The 13711-nt window shown below is 44.1% G+C and overlaps 1 protein-coding gene across 2 annotated transcripts in view; it reads left to right on the top strand.

The window, feature by feature from the left end:
* PDE7B (phosphodiesterase 7B) overlaps positions 1-13711 on the top strand; it is a 183163-nt gene that overhangs the window by 92909 nt on the left and 76543 nt on the right. The window contains exon 1 of one of the 2 annotated variants that reach the window (XM_082048519.1): positions 374-1000. The exons of the other annotated variant lie outside the window; for it this stretch is intronic. Coding sequence (XP_081904645.1) covers positions 763-1000 — 238 coding nt within the window. The 5' untranslated portion in view covers positions 374-762. Of the gene's footprint in view, positions 1-373; positions 1001-13711 lie in introns of those variants that run through there. 2 annotated transcript variants of the gene reach the window in all.

Below are 13711 nucleotides of genomic sequence, written 5' to 3'. Positions count from 1 at the left end.
GTCAAGCCCCAGCACATTCGCTGCCCTTCTGCATGCTCGTTTCGGGTACTTAGCCCCAGCTGGCGTCCGAAAGCGGAGCAGGCGGGGGCACTGCACGCCGCCAGCGGACCCGTGCCCCTCTCCCACCCCTCGCAGCGAGCGACGGGACGTGAATCCCGGCCGAAAGGCAGCGGAGGTTACCGCGGGGTTTGACTAAGAGACCAAAACCCCCACCGGCTCCGTAGCCAGCCCGGCGAGGCGAAGGCGTGGGGAGTAGGGGCTCCCCCATGGCATCACGACAGAGATAAAGTCAAACCATCTCCACCCTGCCCTCCTCCTTAGTGAACAGAGGGGCGTGAGGGGTGGCTCTGCCCGCCCAGCCCCGCTGCCGGGCTGCGCCAGACCCCGTGCCGCGCCGCCGCCGCCAGCAGCAGCGGCCCGAGCCCCCACCCCCGCCCCCGGGGCTCGGCGCTGCGCCGCGCCGGCATGAGCGGCGGCTCCGCGCCTGCCCGCCAGCCCTTTCGCCCCGGCTGCCGGCGCCTGGCGGCAGGCTGAGGGCGCGCAGAGGGCAGGCGAGCAGCCGGTGAGCGCGGCGGACAGTGCCCGGCGCTCCTTCCTTCCCCGCCCGCGGAGCGGGGCCGAGGCCGGGCGGCGGCGGGGCGCGCCCCCTGCGTGGGGCGGCGGCGGTGGGCGGCCGGGTGCCCCCGCCCCGCTCTGGATGCCCATCGCGGCTGCTCGGGCCGGGGGGTGGCTGCGGCTCCCCGGCGGGGGGCGCGGGTCAGGATGCCGGTGCTGGAGCGCTTCTTCCCCGCGGCAGAGCCGGGCAGGCGGAGGAGGACGGGGGAAGAGCCGATGCCCTTTCCCATGGGCAGCCTGCCCGGTTATCAGCAGGGGACCCTGGCCTGGGACTTGCCCGAGATGATCAAGATGGTAAAGCTCGTTTGGAAATCCAAGGGGGAGCTCCGCGGGGCGAAGCACAGAGGGGTTTTGGAGAGCGAGGATGCCCTGGGCGGTTCGGCAGGTAGGTTTACCCTGCCCCGTTGCTCGGGGGAGCCGGGGAGCAAACGCGGCTGGGGGCCGGGGGTGGCCCGTCCCGTCGCGCGGCAGAGCCGCTGGGGTCTGGGGCTGCTGCCGCCGGAGCGGGGCGGGTTTGAAGGGTGTGGGACTGGGGAGCGCTGCCCCACGGGCGTCCGGGCTTAAAAACGTGGGGTTGGCAGCTCTCACCCTCTCCCCCCGCGTACACACACACGCGGAGTTTGTGTCGGATCTGGAATCCAGATCCGTTTGCTGATGGCGCTCTCCCCTGCAATCTGTTGCGTGCTTTTATAAGCGGGGTGATAAAAGCTTGGCTAAAAACTAGAGCAAGTAGCTCCGCGGCGTTCAGGCTGACCTCAACCAGGGCAGCCGGGCTTGGTGCCGGCGCGGGGGAGCCTCTCCCCGGCCCCCACGAAGCTCCGCAGCGGCGGCCCCGCGGTCAAGGTGAGGGGGGGCGGCCGCGGGGCGCCCCGGGACCGCCGGGCTGCTCGGCAGCTGCAGGAGCGGGCTGGCTGCGTCCTCCACAGCGCCGAGGGCTTCCCCGGTTGTTTCCGCTGTGGCTTTTCAGAAAGGCCTCTCCTCTTACGCCGCCAAACTTCACCTTCATCTTTGAGCCTGCTTGGCTCATTTCACATGATCTTCCCGTGCCTCCCATCTGCAAAGCGGAGCCGGCACCCTTACGACTTGTGTGTTGTTAGCTCCCAGCATTAAAAAGTTGAGAACCATTCTTGGAGTAACACTGCCTCATCCCACTACTTTCTCTTGGAACATCATATATTACTGGCTAAAGTTCACATGCATTTTATTAACTGCATAAATTTTGCACGTCGGGTTTTTTCCTACCTCACTAACACTCATGGAGCCATATGGCACCATACCAAGTGCTTTATTGAAGTCCAGATTAGACTTCTTGCATTTTCATTTTGTCAAAATGAGTTGTCATGTTAGCATGGTACTTCTTTCTTCTGATGAGTTGATACTGCATCTTATCCCGTGCACCACATGGCCTATGGTTCAAAACCTCTTGCCTTCTGTTGGAGGCAACATTTTGTGTCCTTCAAAAGCTCTTGACTTCTGTTGAAGTCAGGCTCATAGGCCTATGATTGTCTCAGATGATATTTTTTATTATTCTCTTGTCATCATAATACCATGACTTAGTAGACTTACTGAAACTGTGTGGTTTGTTCCTTCAGAACTCTGGATTATCTCATCTCTGCAGCCTGGTCACTAAACTCTTCTAGTGCATTCAGTCTTCAAAGATTATGCCTTCATCTTACTTTGCTGTACACTTTATCAAGACCTGTAATTTACATTATTTTGTGCCAGAATAATTTAATATGTAGCATAACCTTGTTGGAGGTATTTCAAAGTGTGTGTGTGTGTATGTATGTATGTATTCTGTGTATGTATGTAACTGTATATATAAACTTGAATAGTAAGTGTGTGTAAGTAATCTGTGTAAGTGTGTGTAAGTAATCTGTGTATCACTTTTAGATGCCTGCCAAGGTTGATTGGTTGATCATTGTATGTCCATCATTTCAGACACTTGCAGTTAAGCTAAGCAATGCATGGTTCACTTCTGTTTTGAAAAAGGGAAGGTAAGTTCTCAGGCTCCAAGGAAAATGTACAACCTGCCACCCCACTCTTTGGCAGTCACTTCAGTTTAAAGGAATAACTAGTAAGAGTGTTGTGGATAAAGAAAGGGGAGGTCAAATTGCTCCTTAAGACTTAAAGCAAATCATCTGGGAATGTACCATAGCCAACCAGGGAGACTGAGCCTTATGTGGTGGTGAGTGTTCAGAGATGGACCCTAATCAAACAGAAGTTAAGAAATGCTGCATTGGTTACACCTCATGTATGAGTAATAGTGGTTTTTCAGTATGCTTGTGTTGTATCTGGTGAAATTAGTTTCATTAGGCAACAAATGAGATTCGCCTTCAGATTCCTGGAGGCAACTAAAAATGTGCATGAATGTACAGAGACAGATTAGTCCACTGGCAGGATATGAGTAACTTGCATTTACTCAAGTGGCTATTACTCGTATCCTGTGAAGGGACAGTCCTCTTCATGGTGCCAGATCCTATTTCATAAGCTCAGTTGACTTGCAGCAATACAGATCAGAGCAGAAGATGACTCTAACTCTCAACACTTTAAATACTAATCATCAGACAGTTTGAATGAACCAGACCAGGGTTGCTGGTTTTTCCTCCTCAGCAACAGTCATCTTAGTAGTTTTACCTCTTGCGGTTTCATTTTAGTCACTTTAAGTACATTGGAGTATGTGGGAAAACCAGTAAATGCTGAAATCTAGTATACTTAAATAAGTGCAAAATCAAAGAATGCAGAAATGGGAACAAAAGATAATAGTTAATCAGTAGTATGAGGTACTCAGCATCATGTTTGTATGGTGTTTTGCATGTGTTTGGCTCCTATAAAAAATAAACAAACAACTGTATAACTTACATCTTACAAAAAGGCAGTGCTTCAATAGGAAATCAGGTTTTCTTCAGGTGAAGCTAAAGCAAATAACTTCAGCTGAAGGTACTGCTAGCTAGGCAAATAAAGGTTGATTGTTCAGTAGTAGAGTTCACAGCACTTTCCACATCAAGGACTTTTTCATTTAAATTTGTAAGTGTTCATGTGATAACTCGTGTTCTGTTACCACATCCTCATGAAACTACTTTGCTTACAGTAGAGGAGGAGGAAATAGATATGGATTCTGGAAGGAAACTGTCAGGATTTCTGCCTCGCTTGATCATGTTAATAGAGATTTAGCTAAGCAAATTCTCTTGTACTAGCCTGAGTGATTGCACTCCACTTGGGCTCGCTTTCTAGAAAGGAATAACTATCTTAACCATAGGTAGTGAGGGGGAAGGAGAGCTATATCTGGACATGATGTCAGTTCTGTGGATGGCAATGTCTTGGGGACCCGTATAGCCGTAATTCATACCACATTCCTCTTTCCTGAGGTAGGAGTAGAGAGTTGCCACAGAGCAAAGCTATGTGTTCTGGGTTCTCAAATAAAAGAGTTATATCTGGATCTTTCATCTTCTTGTTCAGTACTGAGAATAAGCTACCCTATGTCTCTGCAAAACATGCAGCAAATAGTTGGTATGAACGAAGAATCCAGATCTCATAGAGACTGCCTGCCTGGGGTTTCTTGTGGTTTTGTTTTCCTTCCAAAGCAGCGAAATTCACATCTTGAGCCCTCTCTTATTGCTGCACTGCTTTTTAAAGTTAGTATCAATTAAGGCTGCAGACCTTTTTCCTGTTCCTGGCCTGCTGTTGCTTAGTAACTCTTTTTTCCCTGTTTCAATTCCTGACCAAATCAGCACAAAACTGTAGTTTGGTGAAGACTGTCTGGCTGTGCCAGAAGCCATTTCACATACTCAAGCTGGCCATGTGATAGTAAAAAAGTGTGATAATGGAACATAATTAATTTGAAAAGCATTGGGTGGGAAATGGGTATAATTCAATGTCATTCCTTACAGTGTTTCAAATAGATCATTTGCAAGCCAGTGCTTTTTACTCGAATAAAATATCAGCATGTGTTGGTATTGTTACAATTGAATTATCCAAATAATTGAGTTATCCAAATAACTGAAACCATGTTGATCTCTAGGAGGGAACTGGGTTCTCTTTATGACCCTAACTTCCCTATCGCCCTCTCCCAGAGTTCAGCAGCAGTTTTGCAGGTCAAACAAACCTGATCAGGGAACAGGTATAGGTCTGCCTCCAAGAGTCTTCTTATGAGCTTTAGCAACCTCTTAAATTTACAGTGATCATCCCAGATAACTCCAGCGAGACTTTCTGTACTATTTGAGTCTTGCACATGTGCAGACACTCAAGACTTTTGAGAGAAGGTGCAGTGGTACATAGGATTATCAAGGTCCTTTGAGACACTGATCTCTGTGGGTTTTTTTAAATAACTCTGAATGTTTTTTTCCACCTATCTCTTTCTGTCTGTAGATGTTTTCTCAGAAATGTAGGTTCTGATTCATGCATGCATCATGCTCATTATTGACTGATGAATCCTTTTGCCATGAAGAGGAAAAACAAGCAGTACCACACATCACTCCTATTACAGTTTGCTGCTGGGAAAATTTCCCCCAATTATTGGTGTGCGTGTTTACTTCTCCTCTTCAATCAACTGTCTCCTTTCCAACTCAGTAATTTATTCAAACTTCTTGCCATCGTCCAAACTGATCTTGCTCTTTCAAACCTTATAGCTATGTGCTGAGCAACGTCATTATATACCTGTTGGAGAGGTAAGAGTTAAGTTGTCTGTGTGCTAGGTGGTTGCTTGAAGATTTTCCTTAAAGTTATTCACAAGACATCCCAAAGACTCAGTTCTTCCATGATATCCAAGGAAACACGGCTTCTACTTCATTTTTATTTTGCAATGAACAACTTTAATCATGTTGTGCAGTAGCTTTGCTGCGCATGTTAAAATAAACTTCATGCTTCCCCTTCCCGTAATTACTTATAGATAACTTAAAGATCATCTAGTCCAAGCCCCCTACCATAGGCAGGGACACCTTCTCAAAGCCCCATCCAGCCTGTCCTCAAGCACTTCCAATGATGGGGCATGCACAGCTTCTCTGTGCAACCTGTTCCAGTATGTACTTGCTGAATCTTATTTAGTTGTGAAGTCTTGGAACTCATGCACAATTTTGTAGTCCCACTGCAATAGTTAATAATAATAAAATGCTTAAAATCTGAATCTATGAGTTATTGAGAACCAAATGGGGGTTTGGCTGACAGTGTGGAAAGCTCCTAATTTTGTGCAGTTGATGTTGAGTGCCACAGATGGAGAACCCAGCAATAAATAAAACACAGGATCTATCAAATGGCATTGTCTTATCATCTGACCAGTCTTTTGTGTTATTCCTTAGACTGAAACCATCTTCATTTGTATCCTACTGAGAGATGCACAGCAGGCAGAGGGGCATCTTGCTGTATCTTTTCCAAAGTTAGGTTTTCTTTCTTTGTTTTCTTTTTTGTTGTGGTGGGGTTTTTAGTTTGTTTGTTTGGTTTGTTTGTTTTTTGTTTATGTTGAGACTTGTTAAATCCATTACAGTTACTAGGGACAAAGAATGTGAATTTGATAGGATCAAGGCTACCTGTGGCAACCTTCATTGCTCTCTGACTGTTGTGTTGAAACTCCAGCCCCTGAGAACAGGAAATATGGTCTTCTAGATTCTTGTGAAGAGCTGGTTAAATCAGTGGAATTGTGTGATGGTCTTATTAAGAGCAGTGAAATTAGATTGCATGCAGTACCACTTTTATAGTCTATGTGTGTAGATCAAGTGATAAAAGACTTAGAATTCAGACCACATCTGTAGGTAGTGCTGTTCAAACATAACTCTCCAGTTTACTGACTGAACACAGGTTAGTAATACATGTGATTTGGAGTTTTTTTTTCTGAAATACTTTACTAATTAGGCAATTGGCTTCAAAGATCAAAAAAAATAATTCTGAGACATTAAATCATGGTCGCTCTTTGAATTCTGTTCCTTTTTTAGCACCTCTTTACAAGTATTTTAAAAATGTCGTTTAGAATGAGAAGTTGAACCAGTGTTAAAAGTCTTTGGTTTTGAACATGTCAAAATGAGCTGATGTGCTTGTCAACCAAACTCTGTTTATTTTGAGGTTTAAAATTTCCACTCAAATCTACCCTTAAGTGTTTAACCACTCTCTCCTACTTCATTCATATGTAAATTTTCTGTTGTGGATTTGTTAGGGATTTGGGATATTTGGAAATAAGAGGTAAACTGGGGCTAAACATTAGAGAAGAAATAATCTGAAAATCTCAACAATTTATGAATGGTTTTTCAGTTCAGCCTTGCTGGCACAATTTTTGTTTGCTTTATTGTGAATGTCGGAAAACAAAAATTGTTTACAGATATACTTGGAGAAGCTCTTCCAGCAGCTGTTCAACTATGTACAGCCACAACAGAGAGAAAAGATTACAATATGGAGTTAAGACTTCAGGATGAAGTTAGCAGATAAAATGTACTTGCCCAGGTTGCGTGTTGGCCAGCAGGCAGAAGGGAATGTTGCTGGTGTGGTAGAAAAGTGACAGAGGTTTTATTGATATGTCGACTCAGACACAAATCAGCAGTCTGCTAAAAACTGTAAACACAAATAGAGCAAATTCCGGTGAGCTGTAAAATGGTGGCAAGATCTGTTGATTTCAGTGGAGCTCTTCTAAATACCAGGAGCCAAAGATGTGACTTTATATATAAAAATAGTGTTTCTAAAGGAAAAGCTACTGAACTATAATACAAATGGGCTTTTTTTTTTATGCTTGTTTGTTTCATTAAGGTTAAAGCTAGTAGTTTTCTTTTATCTCTGGTAGATTGACTTTTAAGTTCTTTATACTCTGTGAAGTATTAAACTGATAAACAGCTACCAATAGAAAGCAGTAGTGATATTAGCCATGCCTGCCCAGTGGTGATAATTTTCTGTATTGCTTAAATGCTGTGAGAGAAACATTTAAAAAAGCACTGTGGGAGGCATCTAACTTCTAATGCTTCCAAAGTAGGAGTAGAGCATTGTATGCAACTTGTTTGCTATTTCAGAACTCGTTCATAACAAACTTACAGCTTGTGGTCTATCACACTTCTTAAAACTGTTTGCTTGGAGACATGCATCCCAGATAGCTTTCTGTAGTCCTGCTTTATGAAGTGTGAGCTTGGCTCATGAGCAAAAGGGTGCCTCTGTCACCGTTTTCTCCACTGTGATCTATTCTGACCCCCTCCCCAGAGCTCTGCATTCAGAATATACTAAACCATGTTACTTATGATTGCTCACATGGTGTTTAACTTCCGGCGCATTTCCAAGGGGCATCTTTACGCATGGGCAAACTTGTGTGAATCCGAGTCATACTGCAGGAGCTCCCCAGTGTCAGCTTCTTTAGGGTGACTGAGAAAACTCAATTGACCTCAGGCTGTTTTTTCACAGAAAGTATGCATCCGTTTCTGGCCATGATGCTGTAGATCACACTAGTCCTTATGTTGTCCCTTGGTCTGGCCTAAAAAGTACAAATACTGAAAAGAAGTCCCATTGAGACTTCCAGCTTTAAACATGCTTTGACATTTGCTAAAAACTTTTCCTAAGACATCCTAACCTTGATCAAAAAGAGCATTGTAGCCTGCCTAATTATGGGATAAATTACAGTAACTTTTAAGAACTTGGCTGGTTCTTGGTGTAGACTTGCAAGCACAAGACAAAAACGTCTCAGCTCTTCATTTTTTCCTCAGCTTGTGGCATAAAATTTCTTCTGTCACTGCTATGGCTACAAACAAAGAAATTCTGTATGAGAGAAGGAATCAATCCTTCTTATTAACCTTCTGGGATAAGCATTCTTTCAGCTCTTCTGTGGACAGCCAACTATGCTTTTCCCTCTCCCCTCCTCAAATGACGTAAGATGATGAAGGTTCCCTGCCTTAACCTGTCACCCGCTAGGAAGAGTTATCGTCCTGTGAAAGTTCCTGATGCTGCAAAGCTGAGCATAGTGTGGTCTGAGGTATGTACAAAGAGGAAGGGCCAACAAGGGTTTAGCAGGCTCATCTTTGAGAGTATGGCTGTCAGATCTGGCCCTTATTACAGTAGCAATAAAGGGGCAAAACCCTTCCATGGCTCTTTGATCAGAATATCCTGAAATTCAGTTATCCTCCAAAATCCTCTCAGAAAATGAGATTTTTTAAATCAGAGTGCAGAGGTTGCTGGCAATCCTTGTGAGTGCTGTCCTGTGGAAGCTCTCCCCAGTCTGCAGGGCCGAGGACCTGGTTCACGTTGCACTGAAGCCAGGGAGAGTCTTTCCATGGAGATGAACGGGCTTTTTCTAAACTGGGATGTTCAGTGGTACTTCTAGGTGAAACCCTGTGGAAGGTGTGCTCTTCAGTGTCTCTTTATGCATACTCCCCTGGAGAAATTGATGTAAAGTTTTCCCCAGCTCTGATCCCTTCTGAAAGGGAAGCGTGTAAAGCTCCACTTCTCTTGGGAGAGTATGAAATCCTTTCCTCTGTAGCCATCTCCAGCTTGCGTGGAGGTAATGCCCTTCAAATACTGTTATCTCAGTGTTCTCCTCCTATCCCTGACCTAAGATAAGGGTGAAGTATTAACTCTAAGGCCTGCTTACCAGATGCTCTGTGCAGGTGCAGTTAGAAATGAAGCGGTATCCTGGAGGGTTTTCAGAACGCCCTGTGCTCTGGCAGGCCTTGCTTCACTCCCCATTGCTTAAGCACCACCTTGAGATTGAATGTTTTGTTTTCAGCTGCAGCAATTACAGATCAGCCAGAATAACTCTAAACTAGGTTCTACACAGTAGTGTTAGAACATTGCTCTTTAAATTGTGAAGAAGGCTCATCTATGTAGAAGGAATTAGTTTTAAGTTTGGTTGAACTATGTTCCAAAATAGTAAAAAAATACTGTGTTGCACGGATGTGCCAGGTAAATACTCGATTAAAAATCATACAGAACAATTGGAAAATGTAGGCACAGAACATTTCTTAAGCCATCAAAACTTTGACAGGTGCAGAAAACACCCTAAGTACACAGTCCACTAGCCTGTTTTAATAGCCGCTGGCTCAGTCCTTCCTTGTCTAATAAGAAGTGCTTCTCTGAACAAGCTTTTCCTTAGTTAAGGTTAGCAGCAGTTAGTCCTTGGGGGGTTATCTGTGCATATATCTTGATTATCAGGAGACCTGGTTCAGTGAAGCACCCAGGTGCTTATCCAAATAGCTGTGTGTTCCAAACTTTGCTTATCCGAACATCTCCCAAACAGTTCATGTGTGCAAAGCTTAAGCTGGAAATCTAGTAATTATAGGCTTTCATGGAAGATTTCTTATTTCCTGCTTCCAGCCTGATTGGATATACTGCAGGAACAGCTGCCTTTCAGCAATTGCATTTCTAATTCCAAATGGAACTGGGAGAATAAAGGGGTGAGAGAGACTGGGCTCCTGTGAAATGTCAAAAAGAGTGATTTGATCTTGCTTGAGTTTTGCATGGAGGTTTGTCTCATTAAAAGAAGGGGGTGGAGGGCAAGAATTCTGTATGCCTTGCTTGCAGATTAACGATTCAGATGATGTTCAAAAACATTGAGAGAAACAGAAAACCATGTGTGAGAGATTCTGAACTTCATATATGCACAGCTATTACACTTGCTTTCTCTTCTTCCTGGAAGCAGTAGTGAGCATACATTTCATGTTCTCATTTGGGAACTAAAGCTAACTCAATAAATGAGTATTGGCAACAGCTCAGGGCCTTTCTTGAACTCCAGCTCAGTGTGTGTAAAAGAGGTGTGTTGCTTTCTGTGACTACTGGAAAAGAGACTAAGCAGAGAAGAATTTACTGCACAGCTGAGGACTACAGCCCTAAAATGGCAGAGGAGAGAGGCTTTTAGGTGAGACAGTGTCAGCGAACAGTTCCAGGCGAGATCAGTTTGAACATCTTGCTTAGAGTCAGGAAGCTGAAAGCTCTGAAGCAAGCAGAGCAGCAAGGAACAGTGGGCACTTACATGAGACTAGCAAAGGGTAGGAGTTGGAAGGAGAGAAGAGGAATTTCTTCAGTGCTTTCAGTGCAGTAGCATGTCTCACGTTTAATCCCAAATTCTGTCCTTGTCAGTTGTGAATAAGGCAACAATCAGTGCTGACACAGCTTTCTCCCCACCATCTTTCTGTCAAGTAGTCCTGCCCTCTTACTGGAAGCCGTAATTGCAGCTGTGGACCAAGGGCATGGTGACACAGATAAGCTGGGCTTTAATGCAGTTGTGCATTGACTCTTGGAGACCTTTCCTTTTTTTTTTTTTTTTTTCAAAGGAGCATCTTGTGACTTGTGAACTACCAGCTTTTCTAGCTTCATGCATCACAAAGTGTAGAAAATAGCAGGGGCATTAACTCAAGTTACAGCAGCGTGGTTGCTCATGTTGAAGACATGCAGCAGGCATGAAGGTAGAGGAGCTGTTACTACACTAGTTCAGCTTCATGAGTAATCAGAAGGTTTCAGTATGGTATCTGCTGTTTCTTCCTCAATGCCAGTTAACTTACCCACAGTAGAAGTGAAATGGGTAGTAGGACTTCACTGGCTAGCGCAGGTAACATACTGCATGCAAGGTGAAGTTGTAGCAAATACTAAGAAGCTTAAGAGAGAATTGTGCTTAAAGACCCTATTTTGCCTGGGGACAAAAGAAGACAATCAGGAGGAAAGGATTTTCCTGTCTTAATTGGAATGAGGTGTGTTCTCTGGGTGGTCTGCGTGGCTTACCCACTTGGCGTACTCATGAGAAATGTATGATCTTTGACAAGATTTGACAGATCCTTGGTAGGACCTGGATGCTCAGATCTTCATTAATAATTAGGTCTGTAGTTCTGGTTCATTACGACAGAAGTCTGACTTTAATTGTCTAAGAAGCTACCTGATTAATGTCAGATAAATGCTTAAGCTACCTACAGAATGCAGTGTTTTCGGAGTTGTAAGATGGGATCTGTAAAATGTGATCATGTACTGAAGGTGCATGGCTATTAAATAATTATTACATTAGAGAGATGGAATTCAGAATAAAGTTATAACCTCTAACTAAGCAGACTCTGCAAGCTCATTTAATTTCCCAGTGGAACAGCAATAAAATAGATCCTCCCTTCCCCCATTGCTAGCAATGCACATCATTAAATATGTACTTAGTAGCTGGCAAAACAGACTAAAAGTTAAACTAACTTTGCTAATAATGGGCTGGAATTCTCATAATGAAAATGCAAGGTACCTTATTTAAATGTTGGCCCCTTGACAGAATCTGCAATACAAGCCGCACAAGACTGTCACTAATCTTTTTGTAGGTGCCCTGTAGCCAAAAATGTGCTGATGTCTGGCTTTGCACAGACTGGAGACCTGGGAGATTATATGTTTTGAATAGGATCAAATGACTAGAAGGGGAAAGTGCTCTATACTTAGCTGTCTTGTCATACAGACAGAAAAGTGTTTTGCATGTGACCTTGTTAACAGTATGAGCTAAGAGCAACATTACAAAGTAGAGGCAGAGCTACTGAAGCTTAGATCATAGTTGAAAATCTGTGTTTCTCTGGTCATCTGCCTAACTTTTTAAATTTTTTTTCCTGTTCTCCCATCTAGACTTAGTGATTTCAATTTTCATGCTGACTTTAGATCAGATGGAGAGATGAGGGTGAGAAAATGTAAGACAGCTAGAAGATCCAGTCTCCTGGTCCAGTTCTCCTCCGTGTTAGAAAGGCAGAGCACCAGTTTGATACAGGATTTATTTTTCGCAATCACTATCAAGCCCTCCTTTTCTCATAACAGCTGCTTGTTCTCCTTTCTTACTGCAAAGTCTATCCTGGCATACTTCTCAGACTGTGTGCCTTTGAGCATCTTTTCACATGACTATGACCAGGCTGACTACCTCACAACAAATTAATTCTCTTCTGTTGCAATGCACATCTCTGTCTTCAATTTAACTGGCTACCTTCAACTTAACTGGCTCCCACACCTGCAGTCTTATTTGCCTCTTCTCTATTTTAGATAGCTTTTTCATCTTCCCCTCCTGCAACCTCCACCCCTCTGTGCAGCAGATTCTCACTGATGCTTCTTTCAGCACAAGATTTATATTCTCTCATCCCCTGTTCCTTCTCTTCCTCCTTCTTACAGGCAAAATTTTATTTACTGCTCCTTGACCAGAGGAGAGCACATGGTAGAGAAGACTGTATCCTGTTGGAGTCTGCACACAGTTAATCTCCTTTACAAATACAGCTTTCACTGTCACTGTGTGAATGGCTTGTAAAATGCCTCACAAGTATCTAGCTCAGGTTCTTTTAGTTGTGGTAGATGAAGCTACTGGGACGATTGTCAGCATGCAAAGGTACGCATGCTACCAAGCAGCAACTACTTAAATGATGTGTCTCAGCCAGGAGGTATATGTTCCTTGCCTTGGAGGAGCTTCTCTTTCACCTTTCTCCAGCAGGAGAGAGTAGGTACTGAGACCTAATTTTCTGGATCTCAAACACTGCAACCACCAAAACCGTATTGTTTGTAGGAGTCAGCAGCTTTCCCAGGTGAACTGGTAAGGCTGTGCCGGTAGAAGCATGTTTGGCTCTAATACTGTTACTCAGAATTCCCATTCCTGTTCCCAGAAACATCTTTTTCTCAAGAGAAGGGCCTCAGACTCTTGTGAGCTAACACAAGTAGGAAATAAAAAGGCAAAACTTTGTGTCTGTCCCACGTTGCTCTTACCGTTGGAGGCTGATAAAATAACACAGGACTGTCTGAGCCACACACAGAGGCAGAAGTGGAAGGAGCAGAGATCGAATAATATGAAGCAGCATGATAGTAAAAAGAAAAGCATGTAAAAATATGAACACCAGACAGATGGTTTGCGGTGGGGGCAGGGGGCAATTCAACTAATCCATGGGAGATCAGAACAGTTGGATGACTGTTTTGAAGTCTTTTAAAAGGGTAAAACGGCAATTGAGCTGGATCAGAAAGAAAAATAAGAGAGAAAGCAAAAATAAGCAGCCTTGAAATTAGAAAAGAATGGCTTCTTAGACATTACTTATGTAGTGCTATAGGACATCACAAATACAAGTATCGCATTTTACTTGCGTGCTGTAATAAGTCAAAAACTTACTTGAAAGCAAGGATGTATATCTCCTCCACTGCAGGCTGTCATCCCTCAGGATGAAGTAAG

The sequence above is a fragment of the Streptopelia decaocto genome (genome assembly GCF_964273445.1).
Source record: "Streptopelia decaocto genome assembly, chromosome: 3".
NCBI lineage: Eukaryota > Metazoa > Chordata > Aves > Columbiformes > Columbidae > Streptopelia > Streptopelia decaocto.
The sequence above is the reverse complement of the archived record's forward strand: the minus strand, read 5'-3'. Positions and strand labels throughout refer to the sequence as shown.